Here is a 22,204-nt window from a genome sequence, read left to right as displayed (position 1 = left end):
GAACCCTGGCTTCCTACATTGGGGGCCTGGAGTCTTAAGCACTGCCAGGGAAGTCCTTGAAGGAGGTGAGTTTTGAACAATAAGTAAATACTTCACAGGAGAAGAGAGCCTAGGAGAGTGATGTCAGACAGGAAGACAGTGGGAGGGCCTGTCAAGCCCAACCAAAGATGTATGCATAGAATGGAGGGGAAAAGGTTGCAAGAGACAAATTCAGGGAAGTAGCCTGTCCTGACTGCCAGGGCCTGGTTTGTGTGTTAAGACGTTTGCGCATATGCCTGCTGGCAGTGAGAAACCAAAGAACTAGTGATGAAGACATTGGTGGAATGGAGGATGAACTAAGGGAGAAGACTGAGGATAGGGCAGTCAGAAAGGTGTTGAAAACTGTGTGCAGAGGATGAGGAAAGCATATTTAATGACACAAATAAGGGAGAAAAGCATGGTTTAAATAGCATGTGTAATGTGTTCTCATTTTTTATAACCATTCCCCAGGAATCAGCTCAAAGGGCAGAGGCCATCAAAATATTAACATGGACTATATTAAAAACATTCAGAATATTTTCATTTTTGCAGTACCCACACTTTATGTGTCCATAAAAGGGGGAGGCAGAAATATTTACAGGAAAATATGAAATGTACAAAGTTATGTCCATTTTTATTTTTATCAAATCATATTGAGCTAATGAACATTTTTATTAAATCATTTACCTATATATGTATATATGATTTAATAAATACATATATAAAGGAAAGGATGTCCTCAAAATGTTTAACATTTTGTTTCTGCTAATTTTATAGGTGAAAAATGATATCTTAAAGTTTCGTTTGTTTAGAGTGATGTTGAGTGTATCTTATATGTAGGAGCCATTTGTATTTTTCTGTGAACTGTCTAGTCATGTCTTCTGTTTTTGTATTTAGTTTCTAAATATTCACAGGAGCTCTTTATGTTTTCTATGTTGCAATGAATTTGTCCTAGTGTTATTTGTATTTTGTATTTATGCCTTTTTTCCAATTAAACATTAACTTTTTTCATATAGTCAGATGTTTCCTTTTTTTAATGTGTGTTTGAATTTTGTGCTATGCTGTGTAAAGTAGGCCTTACACACTTAAATATTTTTAAAAATTTCCCATGTTTTCTTTTGTATTTTCAAGATTTTCTGTTTCATTTTAAAGTTTGATTCACTTAGAATTTAATAAGGAATGAGATAAGAATTTGTGATAGAATAAAAAATATATGTTGTCTTTGTCCCTGATTCCTAGAACCTAACTAAAACCATGGTTTTCTGAGTGATAGGGGTGTCTTTTGTTACCTACTACAGTCCCCTTTAGAATACACCTGAGTCTTTGCTAATGAGTCAAAGTAGGGAGCCTAGATAACCTCAGATAGGAACTGGTCACTAGAGAGAACAAACGGGATTAGAGGATGGGAAATCTCAGCCCGCTACCCCCAACCTCCAGAGAATGGATGGGGTGGAGGTGGGTTATAAAAATGCTTAAACAATCTGTGAATGGACACATTGATGTCCTGGTAGCATGGTATATCCAGAGGGCGTGGAATCTCTGTGTCACTCCCCTCACACCTGGTCCTGAGCATCGCTTCCCTTTGGGTGTGCCTGAGTTGTATCCTTTATAATAAACTACTGAGTCAAGCGATTTCCTGAGTACTGCGTCAGTCTTAACATTTTTCAGTTTTCCCTATGGAAGGGATTATGGAAACCCCCAAATTTGTAGCCAAGTTGGACAGAAGTGTGGGTAGCTTAGAGACCTTGGACTTGTAACTAGAGTGTGAAGTGGAGACAGTCTTGTGAGACTGAGCCCTTAACTGTGGGGTTTGCACTAACTCTAGATAGTGTCAGAATTGAATTGAGTTTCTGGATGGCAGTTGGTGTCTGAGAACTGGAGAATTAGTTATTGATGTTTGGGAAAAAATTCACACAATCCAATTTTTTTTTTCAAGAATAATGTTTTCTACCATTACTGTGTAAGGTAATTATTAGCATTGCTACATTCCCAGGTGTCTCTGGATCTACTTTGGACTGTATTCACTTGTGTACTGTTGTAAGTATACATACCATATTGTTTCATTTACTATAGTTTTACAATATGTTTTAAAATTTGGTAGGGCCAGATCCTCTTCATCAATCTTTTTTCAGAAATTTTCTGGCTATTTTGTATGTTTGTTTTTCTTTTTAAATGAATGATAGAATTAATCCAGTTTTTAAACATCTCTTTTTTGGGGATCATAGGTTGCTTTCAAAGCATGTATTTTTAAGTAAAACATATGTTTAATAGGTAGAATATTCAAATTAATGCAATAGAAGTGGAGATAGTGAAAGGCCAAGGGGTTAGAGGCATTTCTGACAAAATAGAATTTCAAAATATATGCTACATAGTTAACATTTATAGACTAGGAGTCTGAAGAGTTGAAGGAAATTCCAGAATAGGGGCAGGTTTTGTATGAGGAGGTGGGGTAATCATACTGATTTTGGGTAATGTTTTTCCTATGTTGGCCATTCATTCTTTGAGTGTCTACTTTGTGGCAGAGTACTGTGCTTGGAGTAAATAGACACATGAAAAGAGAAGGCCCCTCCAAAGATTTCTTTCCCAATATAGTTGGAGAAGACTCTTGAGAGTCCCTTGGACTGCAAGGAGATCAGTCCTGGGTGTTATTTGGAAGGAATGATGCTAAAGCTGAAACTCTAGTACTTTGGCCACCTCATGCGAAGAGTTGACTCATTGGAAAAGACTCTGATGCTGGGAGGGATTGGGGGCAGGAGGAGAAGGGGACGCCAGAGGATGAGATGGCTGGATGGCATCACTGACTCGATGGACGTGAGTCTGAGTGAACTCCGGGAGTTGGTGATGGACAGGGAGGCCTGGCGTGCTTCGATTCATGGGGTCGCAGAGTCGGACACGACTGAGCGACTGATCTGATCTGATAGAGACAAACATACACCAGCACACATAAGGTACACAATGTACTAAAAACCTATAATGGTATATGTGAGCTCAGTTCCATGCTATTAGAGAAGACTTCCTAAAGCAAATCTTTTTCCTAACTATTAAAAAAAATGTATTTGATTTTCTTATTATACAAATAATACACATAAAAAAACAATAATACATAATCATAGACAAAGTACCAAAAGCAAATTTAAATTCATAATCTCATCACTTAGAGATGACTGTGATGGTTAATTTTATGTGTCAGTGTGACTGGGCCATGGTGCCCACATATTAGGTCAAACATGTTTCTGGACATTTCTGTGAAGGTGTTTTTTTTAAGATGAGATTAACATTTATTAATAAATTGGTGAATTAAATATACTCTGTTGGTGGATTAAATACACTCTGTTGTGAAGAGTATCCTACATAATGAGTGGGCCTCCTCAGCTGAAGGCCTTAATTAATCAAAGACTTACCTCCCCCTAGCAAGACCGGATTCTGCCAGCAGACAGACTTTGGACTCTGTCTCCCCTGTGCCTCCCGTCTGGCAGCCTACCTTGCAGATTTTGAGTTTACCAAACTGCTACGGTCATGTGACCCAATTCCTTAAAGGAAATCAATCTTGGACTTCCCTGGTGGTCCAGTGGTTAAGACTCTATACTTCCACTGCAGGGGGCATGGGTTCATTCCCTAGTTGGGGAACTAAACTAAGATCCCGTTTGCCATAAGACATGCCAAAAAAATAAAAAAGTAAATCAATCTCCCTGTCTCTCATTTAAGAAAAATAATTTTGTTTATTTCTTTTTGGTTGCACTGGGTCTTTGTAGCTGTGTGAGGGCTTTCTCTAGTTTCAGAGAGTGGGGGCTATTTTTCATTGCCGTGCATGGGCTTCTCTGCAGGGCACAGGCTCTGGGCACACTTGCTCAGTTGGTGGAAGTCTCTCTCGTTGTGTGTATGTGTGTGTATAGATAGATAGATAGCTACACATCCTGTTGGTCTTGTTTCTATGGACAATCTTGACTAATATGGATAAAACTGTCAAAGGAGCAGAAATTTAAGAATGAATTTTCTTTATTTTTTTTTGGCCATGCTGTGCAGCATATGGAATCTTAATTCCCTGACCAGGGATCAAACCTGTGCTACCTGCAAAGTAAGTGCAGACCTAAGAGAAGTTAGGTCTTCTAAAGTTAGGTCTTCTTTATATATTTATAAATATATATAAAATATATATATATTTAAATTTTATTAAAGTATAGTTGATTTACAATGTTGTGTTGATTTAGTTATACATGTGCTTACTCGCTGAGTCATGTCCAACTCTTTATGACCCTGTGGTAACAGCCCGCCAGGCTCCTCTGTCCATGGGGATTCTCCAGGCAAGAACATGAGTGGGTTGCCATGCCCTCTTCCAGAGGATATTCCCAACCCAGGGATTGAACCCAGGTCTCCCACATTGCAGGCAGATTCTTTACCATCTGAGCAGGGAAACCCTTAGTTATACATACATACATATATATATGTATTTTCTCATTTTTTTCCACTATGGTTTATCACAGGATATGGAATATAGTTCCCTATACTATACAGGAGGACCTTGTTGTTTATCCATCTTATATATGATAGTTTGCATCTGCTAATCCCAAATTCCCAATCTTTCTTACCCCCAACCCCCACCCCGGTTTTGGCAACCACAAGTCTGTTTTCTATATCTGTGAAGCCAAATAACATAGCGAGGTAAATTCTTCATTCTTTTTACTCCCCAGAGTTAACAACTATATAGAGACTCATATAATCATGTACTGCACATGTTTATAGACATACACAGAGTTCTTTTTCAAAACTTGGAATCGGTGTATATAATGTTCTGCAACCTGCTTTATTCATGACATATCATGGATATATTTCCAGGGTGTGACTTACTTGACTATCACACATTCTCATATGTGACTCTTGACACTCATGTATGACTTTCTTCTGAGTACATTCTTTTTTTTTTATTTAATTTTGGCTGCACTGGGTCTTCCTTACAGTGCTTGGGGTTTCTCTCATTGTGGTGAGTAGGCTTAGTTGCCCCACACCGCATGTGGGATCTTAGTTCCCAGATGGGATCAAATCCACATCCCCTGCATTGGAAGGTGGATTCTTAACCACTGGACCACCAGTGAAGTCCCTGAGTGCATTCTTGAGATGGAATTGCTGGGTCATAGAAAATGCACAGGTTAAGTGTTGCTAAATAATACTATATTGTTTCCTAGAGTGACTGTCCAGTGTACTATATTTTAGAAGGCTATTTTCTTAGCACTGAATTACTTTATAAAAATAGCACTTGATTCTAAAATAGTTAATCATTAGAAAATTTGTTAGCTTATAGAAATATGATCTATAGAAAACCTTTCAGGAATACTAGTATTACTTGTATTAATAACCTCAATATTAAACTCAATATTAACTTTTTAATAACCAGTTACAAGTTTGCAAAAAAATTTGCTGATGTTTTAAATTAAACTCAATATTAACTTTTTAATAACCAGTTACAAGTTTGCAAAAAAATTTGCTGATGTTTTTATTAGACTTACAATATGTTTATATTTGGTTCAGGTATGCTATTTACCATTACTCCAGAAGAACAACAATGAAGCATATTAAAATCTGTTTATATAGTTATCCCGTGTCTGATTGTTCCATGTATCTGTGACTACTCATTAACCTCCTCTGGAAAACTTTTTTTTTTTGCCGTGTTGCATGGCTGGAGATCTTAGTTCCACAACCAGAGATTGAACCTGGGCTCCTGGCAGTGAGAGCCTCCTGGCAGTGAGAGTCCTAACCACTGAATGACCAAGAAATTCCCTGGACAATTTTTTTTTCCAGTATGTGTTCTAGCTAAACAGTGTGCAGTGTACAACACTGCCACCTCACATCCACAAGTGTTAATACAGGTGTGAATGTGAGGTGGGTACGGGCATCATAAGTAGTTGACAGATTTTATTTGGTATATTTTACCTGAAATCTATTTAGCATTAAGCATCTATGAAATATGAATAATAGCAAAAATGGACTCTTCTACTGTTTCTTTTCCTCTTGAAATAAACTCTCAATTACCGTTTTAATACTTATATACAAGTATTTGGTGTTTATTACCTTGTTTCTTCTATTCCCCTGTATTTCTAAATTACTTACCATAGACTATAAACAGGTTCTTGACAAGATTATTTTTTAGACCCCCTTATTTTGTCCTCCCCTATTAATTATATAATCTTTTACCTCATATTTCAAATCATCAAAATTCCTCCTTCTTGTCCTTCATCAAAACCATCCCTGGCAGATCTGGGAAAAAATGGGTTGTGCCCCAAACCTGCAAACATTTTCTTACTGATGAAATGTGAGAATATTGAACTTCAAAGTCACATGTAACCTCGGAGCATCAGGACTCTTGTTTCTGGATAGAACTGTGTTTTTTGAGGCAGGGATGCTGTGTCCCAGCCTCGCTCCAGCATCCCCTCTGTGTGAATCACCAGTTTGGAGGGAGCCTGCGGACGTGAACTGTCAGTGTCCGAGGTTTCCGTTGTTTTAGGGTAGGACCTCACTGCCTAGCTCCAGACAGCTCTGCCCAAAGGTAAACGTTTGTGGGCAATGACTCCTTATTTACAGTAGTCAACATAAAACTAGTGGGCAAGTGATACCAAGAAGAAAGTAAGAGGACTCCCTCAAAAAGCTGGGGGTGCAAAGACTCATTTTGTCACTCATAGGTTTCTGCATTTTAGCTGCGAATGTAAGCAGTTTTTGCAGTTCTCTTGGGACTTAAATTCCTACAAGAGCATAAGCCAAGTGTGGATTAAAAAAAAAAGCCCCTAAGGGGCTTTCTTTAATTGCAAAATCAGTACAGAGGTCCCTCTCTTCTCTCACCGACTCTTATCCCAAGTGGGTGGTGACGGTGGGGAGCGCTGGGAAAGGACCGGAGCTGTGCCATTCCTCCTCTGCAAAGTGGAGGTGGAGTGGCTCGCGGCTTCGCAGGAAAGCGTCCACCGCCAAATGCAAGTCGAGGTCCGCCGGCGCCGAGCCCCCGGCGGGATGAGGGGGCGGGCTCAGGGAGTCCCTCCCTCGGGGGCGGGGCCAAGGGCTTCTTCCCAGCCCGGCTCTGCAGAGAGGAGGTCTTGCAGGCTCCAGTTGAGTATAAAACAGATGCAAATCCCGCAAAAAGCCACCGCACTTGTCAGCGGATCTGGTGATTGATAAAGTCCCTGGGGCTTTGCACCGGTCACCTCCCTCAAGCTCCACGACTGAACGTCGGAGCCAACCCTCGGCCCCTTGCAGTCGGAACTTAACAGCCGCGGGAGACCTGAAGGCGGTGGCAGCGGCCCAGGAAGGAGCAGCAGCGCCGGGGTAAGTCTGGGCAAGTGTTTCTCTCGCCGTGTGCCCAACTTTCTGATTGAGCGGCCCGCCTGTCCTGTACCCGGGGCCTTTATGATTCTGCATTTCTTTCTCTTCATCGGGATAGGTAAATTATGTCATGGGATTTCAAGGCTTTCTTTTCATCCGTTTACTTTTGATGGTTTTCACTTGTTTTATCCTACTGCTGCCTGTTACCAAACAGCATGAATGAATGATGCAATCCCGCATAGGGGAGTCATCAGTACAAGAGTAGGAAAAGTTCCAGAATTTAGAGTTGCAGTGTCTGACTTCATCAACTTCTTTTTCATCAGAATTCGAATTTTAAATATGTACTTACCAGATACATTGTTATACTACTTCAAGCCGGGAATTAAATAAATAATGCTTCCATTCATCAAACTTAACGTTCTAAGTTTTCCTTATATGTGACCTGCACATGGTGTTTACTCTTGAAATATTTGACTACCGAATTGGAATGAGGATCAGGGAAGAAAAATGAAGTCCAGCATTTGTATATGTTATCTCCACTGCCCGATGTGTTTTCAGTGTAATGATCCTAGTCCTGTGGCTTTCATATTGGAAAACAAAGTACTCAGGATGTTTTAAGTTTTCAGATTATCTGATGCATGTCTAATAACTTTTCTTTTTTGGCCGGGAAATTCGGCATGAGAAATCTTAGTTTTTCCCTGACCAGGGATCAAACTCAAACCACCTGCTTTTGAAGCAAAGAGTCTTAACCACTGAGCCACCAGGGAAGTACCCCTTATAACTTATTTTTAAGCTTACATTTTATTGATGTATAATCTAATGCAACAATATGCACACATTTTAAGTGTACGTTTTGATGAATTTTGACAATGTTGTACACACTTATATTCACTATCACAATAGAATACTTCCATCTCCCCTAAAAGTTTCCTAGGGTCTCTATAATGATTTTTGTTATTATAGCATTTGTTGGTATTTTCTAGGGTTTCATATAAACAGAATCATACTCTTTTGTGTCTGGCTTCTTCTGGTCAGTATAATATTTTTTTAAATATTTATTCATGTTATGATGGTGGTTGGTTTAGTAACTAAGTCGTGTCTGACTCTTGTGAACCCATGGACTGTGGTCTGCCAGGCTCCTCTGTCCATGGAATTCTCCAGGCAAGAATACTGGGGTGGGTTGCCATTTCCTCCTCTAGGGGATCTTCCTGACCAAGGGATCAAACCCGGGTCTCCTGCATTGCAGGCAGATTTTTTACCAATTGAGCTATTCATGTTATAGTATGCATTGGTAATTTATTCCTTTTTTATTGCCGAGTAGTGTTCTGTTTATCCCTTTATCTATCAGTGATGTTTATTCTAGTTTTGGGCTATCATGAATAAAGCTGCTTTGAATGTGTTTTCATTTCTCTCAAATACACCTCCAGGTTTGGAATTGATGACTGACTCTAACGGTAAGTAAATGTTTAATTTTGTAAGGAACTGCCAAACTCTTTTCCAAAGTGGTTGTACAATGTTGCATTGTATGAGAGTTCCAGTTGTTCCGTGTCCTCACCAATACATGATATTGTCGATCTTTTTAAAGTTATTCTTTTGAGCTTATTTGCACATCTTTTTTGAAATGCCTTTTAGGATCTCTTTTTGCTCATATTTTAATGGGTTGTGTGTTTAATTGAGTTGTAAAAGTTCTTTATCCTAGATAAAAGTCCCCTCAAATATGTGGATTGTGAATATTTTCTCCCATTCTGTGACTTACCTTTTTTTTCCCGTTCCTTAATGGTGTCTTTTGAAAAGCAGTTTTTAATTTTGATGAAGTCCAATCTATCATTTTTTCCTTTTATTATTCATGCTATGTGGGTTTTATTTAAGAAAATTTTTACCAATTATGGTTGTTCTATTAGGTAGCTATCCCTGCATAACAAATAATCCCCAAATTAGGCAGTTTTAAAAGACAAACATTTATTTTCTTACAGTTTCTGTGGATCAGAAGTTTGGGAACAGCTTACCTGAGTGGTTCTTAATAGGGTCTCTTAAGGTGTTCCCTGGTGGCTCAGAGGGTAAAGGGTCTGCCTGCAATGCAGGAGAGCTGGGTTTGATCCCTGGGTCAGGAAGATCTCTTGGAGAAGTAAATGGCACGCCATTCCAGTACTCTTGCCTGGAAAATCCCATGGACAGAGAAGCCTGATAGACTACAGTCCATGGGATCGCAAAGAGTTAGACACAACTGAGCGACTTCACTAAGGGGTTGCAGTTGGCCAAGGTCAACTTATCTGAACACTTCAGTGGAGGAAGATCTGCTTCCTAGTGCGCTCATCTGGCTGTTGACAGGATTCAGTTCCTTGAGGGTTGTTGGACTGAGGTCTTCAGTTTCTCCCTGGCTGTTTGCTTTCAGTTCTGCCAAATGCATCTCTCTTAGGGCAGCTACCAACATGGCAGCTGCCTTCCTGTAGAGCAAGGAGTGGGGGTGGGGCAAGAATGGAAGCCACATTCTTTTTTTAAAGTGACAACAGGCGCACACACTCTTTATATTTTGGCCATGCTGCCTGGCTTGCAGGGTCTTAGTTCCTTGACCAGAAATTGAACCCAGGCCCTGGCAGTGAGAGCACTGAGCCCTAACCACTGGACCACCAGGGAATCTCCCTAGATAAACTCACTTTAAAAAACGCACTTTTTTTGTGTGATTAGAAATAATTATGGATTCACAGAGGGCTGCAAAGAAATATACAGGGAAATCTCATGGACTTCTCCTTCTTTCATGTCCCTTCCCCTGAGGGCAACATCTCAAGGAACTGACTCTGGCACAATCCATAGAGCTTGTTCAGATCTCACAGTTATACACACTCATTTGTGTCAGTCTAATTTTGCAAGTGATACCCTATCACCTCTGCCTCATTCTGTTCACTGGAAGAGAGTCACTAAACCCAGCTCACTCTCAAGGGCAGGGGGTTAGAGATGGGTTGGAATAGCAGGAAGTTGGTTCATTAGGTGTTGTTTGTTTGTTTTGTTTTTTTGGCCAAGTTGTGTGGCTTGCGGAATCTTAGTTCCCCAACCAGGGGTCAAATCCAAGACCTCTGTACTAGAAGCACAGAGTCCTAACCACTGGACCTCCAGGGAATTCCCTCTAGGGGCTGTTTTAGAGGCTGCCTGCCACAGCAGTGCAATTTTCCTCCTACATTTTAGAAGTCTTATAGTTTTAGCTTTTTTGTTTAGGTCTTGATTCATTTGGAGTTGATTTTTGGCATTGGACTACAAGTTTTATTAGTATTATTACATAATTTGTCATTGGACTACAGGTTAGGGAAGGATGTATATTTCAGTATTTCTATATATAATTAAAACTACCAGGTAGGATTTCAGTATAATGACTATCAGAGTCTTGTCATTTTCATATTGGTGAAACAAAATAGAACATTTTAAGTTTTCACATGATTTAATACATGCCCAGTTGAAAAAAAAAAAGGTAAGTAGCAATGTACAAATTCTAAATTAGAAGAGAAAAAGAGCCTGCCTTTATAATTAAAAGAATTTCTGCTTTAGATGTAAATGGATCAAAGGAGAAATAATAAACTATATTAAAGAAGCAAGTTAGGGCCTTCTTTGGTGGTTCAGTGGTAAAGAATCCTCCTGCCAATATAGGGGACACAGGTTCAATCCTGGGTCGGGAAGATCCCACATGCCTCCAGGCAAATACCAATGTGCCACAACTACTGAGCCCGGGCTCTGGAGCCCGTGAGCCTCAACTACTGAAGCCTGTACGCCTAGAGTCTGCGCTCTGCAACAAGAGAAGCCACCTCAGTGAGAAGCCTGAGCACCTGAACAAAGAGTAGCTCCCAATGGCTGCAACTAGAGAAAGTCCAGGCACAGCAAGAAAAACCCAGCAGAGCCAAAATAAAATAAAATATATACACACATAAAAAAATAATTCACGCTTGAAAAGAAACAAATAAAAAAGAAGAAAATTGGAAATAGTACCATTCTTGTGCTGCCATTCTGGGCAGTGGGTTGTCTTTTAAAAGGAGCAGCTTCCGGGGAGGGCCAATAGGATGCCCCTCTCCGGGCCTGCAGGGAAGCGGGATTCAGAACACCTGCAGAAGCTTGGCAGCGTGGGGAAGACATGCTAGGCTTGCGTGCTCAGGTATGAGGCTTTGAGTACAGCTTGTTCTCTTCCTCCTTCTCGGGAGTATTATCCTCTATGACTCTGGTGAGAGAAAGGGTACACCAAACCCTTTCTGAGTGCAGTGAGGACTGTATTTGAACCTCCCAGAAGATTTCTTTCCATTCTGTCGTCTGTCCTTTGTCAAGCCCTACTTTGCTCTTTCTTGCTGCCTGTTCTTAACTGCTTCTTTTTGTTTCTTTGTTTCTTCTGAGATTTAGCACCTTCGTCCACTTCTTTTTACAGTTTAAATGATGAGGATAATAATTGGAAGTTGTTGACTTTGTTCCCTTCTTACGAGGCAGCAGGATTCCTCTCTGACTATTCTTGGAATGTTGCTGACTTTCCTCGTTTTGAAGACAGCAGGGACCATTTTGTACAGTCTGTAATGTTCCTACATTGGCTTCTCTGTATTTGTATTTTGATTTCCCCCAAGATCCTCTTTCCCTTTTTCTCTCCTTTCCCTTGCCTCTGAGCCATGCCAATCAGGTGTAGGTGATTTTCTATCAGATTCGAAGCTTTTTCTGGTTTAGAGCCACAGAAAAGGGCATGTTTGCTGTTCTGTGGAGCTTGAAGGAGGCAGATGTGAAGTATTTCCCAGAGAAAGTAGCCTTAGGAGACTTTGCAGCCGACCTTTTTTTGTTCCAGTCCTACAGAGGGAGGATAGTGAAGCTAGACGGTCTCTTTCTTCTCCTGTGTCTGGACCTTGATGTTGATTTCCCCGTTCTTTCTAGGTTCTTACTCTTGCAGAACTCACGAGATCTCTCTTAAAGAAATTTGTAGTCAGAACTTTATGCTGTGTTTCTTTATCCCCCGCCCCCCCCACCCCCCCAGGAAAGAAGTGGGAAGAGAAGACCATTGTCTCCTGGGAATCCAGCACTGAAGAAGCGTGAGTCCTTTTTGTCTGCTGTTGTCGTCATTGTCAATGTTATATGTTTATCAGTTTACTCTTCACCTGCATAAAAAGAATTGTCTGCTGTAAAGTGGTACACATACAATCTCGGTTTCCCTGAAGAAGATCTGTTTTGTTTTGTTTTAAATCATAAAATGTACTATAAATGCATTGGCAGGAACCCCCGTCCTAGTTAGAGGAAGGCTCTTTGACTCTCCTCTGATCCAGAAGCCTCTCAGACTCCATTCGACCTTGTTTCACTGCCTGGAGGGCCCCAAACAGCCTCACCACCAGGACCAAAGCCACCCTAGATGATGCCCATCTGAGTCCAGGAATCTTTGCTCTGTTGGCTTCCTCAACCTCTGTACCAGCTTATATTTGTTCTTACATAGGTGAAGGTAAGAGGTCAATCCCAGCAAAAGCGGAAGTTGCTGAAGGTGATCTTAGATGTCTCTTGTGAGACACTTAGATGAGAAGCTGGAAGAGAGTTTGTTGGGATGAGAACGTTTTTTCCCTCTTATCTAACATCAGAATTCCTAAGGTTGGCCTTGAAGGGAAGCTTGCTGTTGTACTTTTGGAGCTGGGAGTAGGTGACGAGGGGTTGTCAGCTGTGGCTTCTTTACCAGTTGGCCCTCTGCTTCCCCAAGGTGGACCTGCTTGGGGTCGGGTGGGCAGGAGTCCTGTCCTGAGCCCCAGAAGGCAGTGGTCTAGGGGTTGGGACCAGGCTTGGCAACTGCCATGTAAACACAGACCTTTTCCACCAGGATTTCTTCCACCCCTGTCCTGTCCCCCTTCCCTGCTAGTCTGGATGTGAGGGCTCCAGAGTCCATTCTCCAGCAACAGTTTTTCTAATGTACACAATTCACTTTGAAGCAACTGAATTTACTCAGCAGATTTCCCTTCCTGCCCCTGGAACTATGAGGATTTTGAATTTGTACGAATCATGAGTCACTCCTGGTGGAGACAATGAAAAAAGAGGGAATCAGAAGTGAACAGGAAGGCAGAGCATTTTACAGTGGGGGTTGCGAAGTGCTGGCGGAAGCTGAATTTGTTCTGTAGTCTAAGCAGGGGATTGAAACCCATGTAAGCTGAGGAGTGGAGGGCATATCCCCTGGCACAAGCATTCTGGGGGCAAGGTTAAGGTCATATAATCTAGCTCTGTCTTCTAGGGAGGGCACAGAGAAAAAAATTAGCCTTCCAGGTAGCTTCAGTGTAATGTTTGTGCATGGCTGTTAGCATAACTAGCACCATCTTGGGTCCTTACAGTTTCTCCTGTCCTTCTGACCCTACCCAGAACTGTATTGTGCAGTGAATCACTTCTGTGTCTTCAAGGGCTTTACAGTTGATAGACACTGTTTAATAATCATCAGGGCCAGGTAGCTCTACACTCTGTTAGTCCCCAAACAATGATGAAAACCCTCCCTGACATATTTCCAGCACCCCCAAGACTACTTACCCATTCATCAGTCTTGGCTTAGGAGTGCACGCCCTGTTTCCAAGGACCCTGATTACATGGATCTCCCTGCCTCATTTGTCGCTCTCAAGATGCCTTCTCAGTTTGTGGGTACTTTTTGTTCCCTCTGTCCTCCAATAGTTTGTCTCAAACATCCTGTCTTGGGACCCACAGTGCAACCTACAGGTGTCAGCAGTTCTGAGTTACAAGTCAGGACTACTGTTCATCCGGATTTGTAGAAATCAGTTCTCACTTCATTAGAGTAAATGTATGTTTCCTTTTGTATTTGAGGCTCATGATCTGGTTGAAGCTATTGCTGGTATCAGTGGTTGGAAAGAGGCTCAAGGCTCTGGCTTTTCAAATGTGAACAATGATGATTTGTCCAGCCATCCAATGAGACTGAGAGCGTCTTGAAGGTGGTGCCCATTCTGTGGTTCCCAGATCATGTGCTGGGCACAGAGTGGCACTGTGCACTGGCTTCACTGTCTTTGAAGAATAGTCTGAACTCTTTTTTTAAAAAAATATTTGTATTTATTTGACTGTGTTGGTCTTAGTTGCAGCATGTGGGAGCTTCCATTGTGGCGCATGGATTCTCCAGTTCTGGCACGTGGACTTAGTTTCTCCATGGCCTGTAGGATTTTAGTTCCCTGACCAGGGATTGAACCCATGTCCCCTGCACTTCAAGGTGGATTCTCAACCACTGAACTGCCAGGGAAGTCCCAGTCTGAATTCTTGGTGGAAGTCTTTGACATTTCCTGGATCCATGTTATGTTCTTAACAGTGTCTAACTTTACTTAATTTTACTTAATTTATCCACATCTTTTATGTTGTCTCTGTGCATTTGAGATCCAAATTTCAGTTCTTTGGCCATCACTTAGGAGCTGTATGACCTTGGGTAAAACATTTAATTCCTTATACCTCTATTAGTTAATTTGGTAAATGGATGTATCTATATTGTTCCTGTAGAAAGGCACAGGACTAGCCCCAGATAATGGCTTTGAGCTTCCTTCCAACTTCGGAATATATGATGTTGATTCTGTTTCTCTGTTGTAGTCACCATTTCTGGTTAAGGATTTTAATTTTAGGGTAATAGCATACTAATTTGGAATTGTTTAATTGAGAACAGTAATGTACTCGATTCTGTGTTGGGTTCTCATTAACTGCTTAGATTCAGCTCTAATTCCTGAAACATTTCAATTTAACACCTACTGTGCTGGAACAGAAAAGTAATTCAGTCAAGGTCCCTACCCTGAAGGAACTCACATTCTAGGAGAGGAATGGGGGTAATTAATTAATTCTTGGAGGGGATTATGAAGGAGATAGTACAGGGAAAATAATTTAATCTGCACCTTGAAGGATAAATAGGAATTTGCCCCTTAAACATGAGTAATTAGGTGATTTCAGGCAGAATAAACAGCATTTGCAAAGATAAAGAGAACTAAAAAACCATGACATGTTTAAGGAGCAAGAAGTCCTCTGTATCCCTTGAGCATAAAGTGTGTGTATGTGTATGTGAGTGTTTGTGGGGGGAGGAAAGTGGTGGGGAAAAGCCTGGTGAAATGGAGAGGACTTGAATCATGAAGGGCATAAATGAATCAAGTAACAGAGACATTATGTTGATTTCTACGCTAATAATGAGAAGTGGATAAGCAGGGGCATTCTGAGGTGTGCTGTGATCAACCTGATTTGAATGTCAGTGGCCACACCTGCATACAGGCAGGTGCCAACAGTAGAGTTAATAAATGCAAATGACTATGTTAAAAAGAGCCTTTACCTTTTAAGTGTATACACTGAAATATTTTTGTATGAAATGATATGGTTTACTTTGAGATAAGTCAGATTTATCTCAAAGATAGAATTGTGTGGGTGTGAGAATATGATTTGTAATAAACAGGTATTTGGACCTGTCCTGTTTCTGACACAGAGCTCCCATAACCCTTGGAATTTTCCATGATGAGACAGATAAAGATGTCTCTTGTGTGAATGGGTGACTTTTGGACCTACCTAAGGATGAGGGCTGTTTGCCATGCGAGCCAACCATGTGATGAGAGGGTTGGAACCTTCGGTCCCACTGACATGACCCCGAGAGGGGTTAGAGGCTGAGCTCGGGCACCAGTGACCAATGATTTTGTCAAGTGTGCCTTTGTAATGAGGCCTCCTCAAAACCCACAAAGGACGGGGTTCTAAGAGCTTCTGGGTAGGTGAACACATGGAGATTTGGGCAGAACGGCGAGCCTGGAGAGGGCATGGAAGCTCACCTCCCCTTCCACATATCTTTGCCCTGTACATTTCTTTCATTTGCTTTTCCTAAGTTATATCCTTTAATAATAAACCTCGTAAATTTTGTGAGTTGCTCTAATGAATTAATTGAACCCAAGGAGGGGTTGTTGGAACCTCTACTCTATAGCTGGTCAGTCAGAAGCACAGGTGATGATAATCTGGATTTGTGACCGACATCCGGAGAGAGAGAGAGAGTGTGTGTGTCGGGGGTGGAGTGGGGTCAGTCTTGTGGACTAAACCTTTAACCTGTGGAATCTGATGCCCTCTCTGGGTAGATAGTGTCAGAATTGAATCGAAAAGTAGAACACCCTGCTGGTATCCAAGAACTGCTTGGATGTGTGGGAACCCCAACCCCCTTGTTGGAATTGGGGTGCAGAACCTTTTATAGTGGGGTTGTTGATGAAGTAAGATTTGCTATGATTATTGAAACAGTATTATAAATACATGGAGTTCATGTATTCATACTTCCTGTTTTTATATGTATGTGAAATTTGCCATGATAAAAAGTTTTAAAAAATCGTTAGCTGTGGGTATGTAATTCACAATTGTATCATTTTATTTATTCATTCAACCTTCAGAAATTAATTGAGTATCCACTCAGAAAAGGTTCAAAACGATAGGTGTTTTGGAAAATTTTGTATTTTAGTACAAAGAGCTTGCCATCCCGGAGTGAAAGTGATATGCACATAAATCAATATAAGATAAGTTGGAATATTATGAATTCCATATCTTAAAGCAGGTCTCCATAAAGTACTTTGGAAGTTCTGGGAGAGATGTTTTTCCAGATCAGGGAATCAGGAAAGACTTCATAGTGAAGATGGCATTTGAGCATTATTCATTTACACACATTACTGAGCCTTGTGCGTGTGCTAAATCACTTGAGTCATATCCGACTCTTTGTGACACTATGGACTGTAGCCTGCCAGGCTCCTCTGTCCATGGGGATTCTCCAGGCAAGAATACTGGAGTGGGTTGCCATGCCCTCCTCCAGGAGATCTTCCTGACCCAGGGATTGAACCTGAGTCTGTTATGTCTCCTGCATTGGCAGGCAAGTTCTTTACCACTGGTGCCATCTGGGAAGCCTTACTGAGCCTTACTATGTGCCAAGTACCGTTCTCAGTCCTAAGGATCCAGCAGTGAACAAAGATGATAAAGATCCTACTCCTGTGAAATTTACATCTTAATGGGAACAGATAAACAACACATAATAGACATGTGTTATCAGGTGTTAGAAGATGAGAGATGTTACAGAAGAAAAGAAGTAGGGCATCATGAGGGAGATCAGCAATGTCAGGGGTAAGGTCAGGGAAGGGGGTTACAGTGATAAACAGCGTGGTCAGGTTGACATCTGGGCAAACTGCTTCTGAGGGAACTGCCAAGAGAGTATTCGCATGATGAGCATTCCCACCAAGGGCGAAGCTAGAGCAAAGACCCTAAGAGGGGAGCCTTCCTGGTGTATTTGCAGAGCAGCAAGAAGACCAGTGAGGCTGGAGCAGAGTGAACAAGGGTGAGAGGGGTAGGAGATGAGGCCAGAGAAGTAATTGGGAGGGCATGCTGGTGGTGGTGGTGGTGCCAGAGTTGGGGGGCAGATCTTATTGGTAATCATAGGAAGTTGGGCTTTTACTTTTAGTAAAATGAAAAGCCACTGAAGGATTTTGAGCTAAGATTGTGACATGATTTGGCTTATAGCTTACAATGATTCTCTGGCTGTAATGTTGAGAGCAGATAGTAGGGGTGGGGACATTTTAAGAGGCTGTTGGTACAATCTTGGCTAGAAACATTGGTGACAGGCTGGAACAACAGCAGTGGATGTGGTGAGAAGTGGTCATACTTTGGTTAGGTTTTTTTTGGTTAGCTCTTACGGGAAGAACCGGACATTCCGGGAGGTCCAGTGGTTAAGACTTCACACTTCCACTGTACTGGGTGTGGGTTTGATCCCTTTTCAGGGAACTATTGGAGAAGGCAATGGCACCCCACTCCACTACTCTTGCCTAGAAACTCCTATGGACGGAGGAGCCTGGTAGGCTGCAGTCCATGGGTCGCTAAGAGTCAGACACGACTGAGCGACTTCACTTTCACTCTTCACTTTCATGCATTGGAGAAGGAACTGGCAACCCACTCCAGTGTTCTTGCCTGGAGAATCCCAGGGATGGTGGAGCTTGGTGGGCTGCCGTCTCAGGGGTTGCACAGAGTCGGACACGACTGAAGCGACTTAGCAGCAGCAGCAGCAGCAGCAGCAGGGAACTATGATCCTACATGCTGCGAGGCTCGGCCAAAAAAATATATATGTATTAAAGGCAGAACAAATAGCATTTCCTGAAAGATTGGATGTGGGATTTCAGGGAAAGAGAAATGTTAAAGGTGACTGAGGAGTGGAGTTGCCATCAAGAGAGAAAAGGAAGGCTGCAAGAATGGCAGTTTTGAGGAGGGGAGGGAACACTGGGAGTTCTGTTTTGGATGTTATGATTTATGTCTGGGATGTTCACTAAACATCTGAGTGGAAGTCAGGTAAGTATATAGAGTTTAGGGTTTGGGAGAGAAAACTGAGCTGCAGCTGTGTATTGGGAGTTACTGTCATAGAACTGACATTTAAAGCTATGATCAAGGATAAATTAATTCATCTAAGGGGTGACCAGGTGGTGCTAGTGGTAAAGAATCCCCCTGCCAATGCAGGTGACATAGGAAACTCTGGCTTGATCCCTGGGTGGGGAAGATCCCCTGGAGGAGGAAATGGCAACCCACTCCAGTATTCTTGCCTGGGAATTCCCAGGGACAGAGGAACCTGGTGGGCTACAGTCCATAGGGTCTCGAAGAGTTGATCATGACTGAAGTGACTTAGCACTTAGCAAGGAGTGTATATAGGTAGAGAAGACCAAGTACGGACCCTGGGCTATTACATTAAGAGAACCAACCAGCAAAGAAGCTTAGCCTCCAAGAGCAGATATGTGAACCTGGGAAGTTGGTCCTCTAACTTGAGTGGTCAGCTTGAACAAGAACATGATGTTGTGGGTAAAAAACAGATCGTATTGTGTTGGCCAAAAAGTCGATCGGGTTTTTCCATCATCTCTTATAGAAAACCCAGTAGATAACCAGTAGCAGATGTGTTTTGTATTCATGTTTTTGAAAAATACTTCTCTTCTGTGGAGACTTATCCACATTTAGGTCGATAATGTCAGTGCAGTTTTAAATTCTGTTATCTAACTGGATTCATTAATTTACCCTCCTCTGCCTGTTTTTAGTGGGACTCCAATGAAATTGATGTTTCCTGTTTGGAGTACTCTCTTGTAAGGGCTCGAAACAAGGATCAGCAAAATTTCTCTCTAAAGGGCCAGACAGTATGTATCTCAGGCTTTCCAGACCATGTCTCTGACACAGCTACTCAGCTTGTCTGCTGTTTTGGGGAAGTCACTATAGACACGTAAATGATGAACGTGGCTATGTTCCCATAGCATTTTATTTACAGACACTGAATTTTGAATTTTATGTGACTTGCATGTGTCACAAAATACTACTCTTCTACTTTTCCCAACTATTTAAAATGTAAAATTCATTCTTCACAGGCTGTACAAAAACAGGTGGCAGGCTGCATTTGGCCTACTGGCTGTGTTTTGTTGACCCCTGTCTTGAAAGATTTTTTTTCCCCCACGTTAACTTTGAACTGGATGGTTCTACCAAATGCACTGGTTTGTAATGAGTTACAAAGTGGGTTGGCCAGGCTCCTGTGAGTCAGTTGTCAGCCACTGTTTATGTGATTTGCATGGTCCGTGTACCTTGTACATGACGTATTAGTTTCTTTGATGGGAGAGTGGCCCCAGATGACCTCTAGGATCTAGTTCACTTCCAAGACTCTAGTCCATTGATTTTCTTTCTTTTTTAAAAAGTAATTTTATTTATTTGTGGCTGTGCCGGGTCTTCGTTACCGCTTGAGCGTTTCTCTATTGTGGCGAGCGGGGGCTTCTCACTGCAGCGGCTTCTCCTGTTGTGGAGCACAGGCTCTAAGGTGCAAGAGCTTCCGTAGTCATGGAGCCTGGGCTCAGCTGCCCCATGGCATGTGGGATCTTCCTGGACCAGGGATGGAACTGGTGTCTCCTGCATTGGCAGGTGGATTTTTTTTTTTTTTTTTTTTTTTAACCACTGAGTCATCAGGGAAGCCCCAGTTTTCTTAAAAAATAAAAAATACTCAAAATTGTTTTGAAACTGTCCTCTGCAGCTTCTGCGGCACTGTGGTCTCTCAGTTCCTCCCCGTGACTTCTCCCTCTCATTTTCCTTCACAGATTCCTGCCCTGACTGCCCTGTTCCTTTGTGCTCTGTCCTCAGCCTTCTTCTTTTTCTCTTTCTCTACTCTCTCTTCCAGCAGTGTGTGGCTTCAGTTACCATCTCTGCACTGGAAACAGACTCATGTGTATGTTTAGCTCGAACTTCTGAGGTGTAAAGCCTTTCAAGGTTTCCTATTAGCTAAAAGGTTTTTTCCCCCCAATATTTACTTATTTGGCTGCACCAAGTCTTAGTTGCAGCATATGAACTCTTAGCTGAGGTATGTGGCATCTAGTTCCCTGACCAGGAACTGAACCTGGGCCCGCTGCATTGGAAGCATGGAGTCTTAGCTCCTGGTCCACCAGGTAAGTCCTTCTGTTAGCTAGACTGTTAAAATCCAAACTCCTTAAGACTTACCTGGTGGTCCAGTGGATTAGAATCCGCCTACCAATGCAGGGGGCACGGGTTCGATCTCTGGTCCAGGAAGATCCCACAGGCCGTGGGGCGACTAATCCCAGGCACCACAACTGCTGAGCCCGAGCTCTCGAGTCTGTGCTCTGCAACGAGAGAAGCCATGGCAATGAGAAGTCCACCTACCGCAACGAACAGTAGTCCCAGATTGCCGCAACTAAAGAAAGTCTGTGTGAAGCAATGAAAACCCAGAAAAGTCAAAACAAAAAACAACCAAAAACAGCTCCTTAGCCCGCCCATACTAACTGCGCGTGCACTGCCTGCCAGCTGGCTTGGGCCGCTGGGCAGCTCCCAGCTCATCAGCCATATTCTGCTGCCTTGTCTTTGCACGTGTTCTTCCCTTTGCCGTCACTACCCCGCTCCTTGCTGCTGTTCTCCCCCTGGCTTATTCTCAGGACACAACAAACTGATACCCTTCCCTTTGAGAGCCCATGCAGAAGGCCACTTACTCTGCATATTCAGCTCAAATGCCGGTACCTCTTGGAAGCCTGTCTCATGGACAAGGTTAACCATTTACTCTGTGTGCTCACGGTATCTTATGCACATTTCCATTGTAGCACTTGCCTTATTGCTCTAACTGTTAGGTCAAAAGTATCTGAATATTGGTTGAAAATCAAATACATTCATAAATTGATAACCTTCACTAGACTTAATTCCTGGGAGCAGAATCTGGGTCTCCACTCAACTTTGTAGCCCCAGAGCCTGACATTTAGAAGGTGCTTAATTTGTATTAAAAAAAATGAATGACTTTGATGGGAAATACAATATATTGACATTTGTAGGCAAAATTAGACCTTTTATGATTATATTTTGTCTGATGCTGGGAAGGATCAAAGGCAAAAGGAAAAGAGGGCGACAGAGGATGAGATGGTTGGATGGCATCACCAATTCATTGGACGTGAACTTGGGCAAACTCTGGGAGATACTGAGGGTCAGGGAGGCCTGGCGTGTTACAGTCCATGGAGTTGCAAAGAGTCAGACAGGACTTAGCAACTGAACAACAATAACAAATGATTATATTTTATGTCTTTAAATAGATTCATCTTTTTCTGTTGTAGGAGGAAAATTCTTCCAAAGATGGTCTCCCATTCAGAGTTGAGGAATCTTTTCTGTTCAGCTGATGCAGTGTGCTTTGATGTCGATAGCACCGTCATCCAAGAAGAAGGAATTGATGAGCTGGCCAAATTCTGTGGAGTTGAGGATGCCGTGTCAGAAATGTAGGAACAGTATTTATTCACCTTATGAAATGATAGAGGATTGCAAAAGAAGAGTGACTTTTGAATGACGTACAGGACCAGACCCACAATTCCCTGATTTTAGTCCCTTCCTATGAAATATGGGCACTGGGTTATTTTCTTCCATCACTTAGAGCTGAATTTGT

At 42.1% G+C, this 22,204-nt stretch overlaps 1 protein-coding gene across 5 annotated transcripts in view; it reads left to right on the top strand.

Annotated features, from left to right (window-relative positions):
* Window positions 1-22,204, top strand: part of PSPH (phosphoserine phosphatase) — a 30,684-nt gene that overhangs the window by 1,413 nt on the left and 7,067 nt on the right. Inside the window, exons 1-3 of one of the 5 annotated variants that reach the window (XM_019987264.2) lie at window positions 7,030-7,323; window positions 12,308-12,362; window positions 21,882-22,040. In XM_019987264.2, coding sequence (XP_019842823.2) covers window positions 21,901-22,040 — 140 coding nt within the window. In that variant the 5' untranslated portion in view covers window positions 7,030-7,323; window positions 12,308-12,362; window positions 21,882-21,900. Of the gene's footprint in view, window positions 1-7,029; window positions 7,324-12,307; window positions 12,363-18,365; window positions 19,434-21,881; window positions 22,041-22,204 lie in introns of those variants that run through there. The other 4 variants (XM_070779972.1, XM_019987265.2, XM_070779973.1 and 1 more) reach the window with 4 other exon arrangements.

This window comes from Bos indicus, chromosome 25, assembly GCF_029378745.1.
Source record: "Bos indicus isolate NIAB-ARS_2022 breed Sahiwal x Tharparkar chromosome 25, NIAB-ARS_B.indTharparkar_mat_pri_1.0, whole genome shotgun sequence".
NCBI lineage: Eukaryota > Metazoa > Chordata > Mammalia > Artiodactyla > Bovidae > Bos > Bos indicus.
This window is presented reverse-complemented; position numbering and strand designations above follow the sequence as displayed.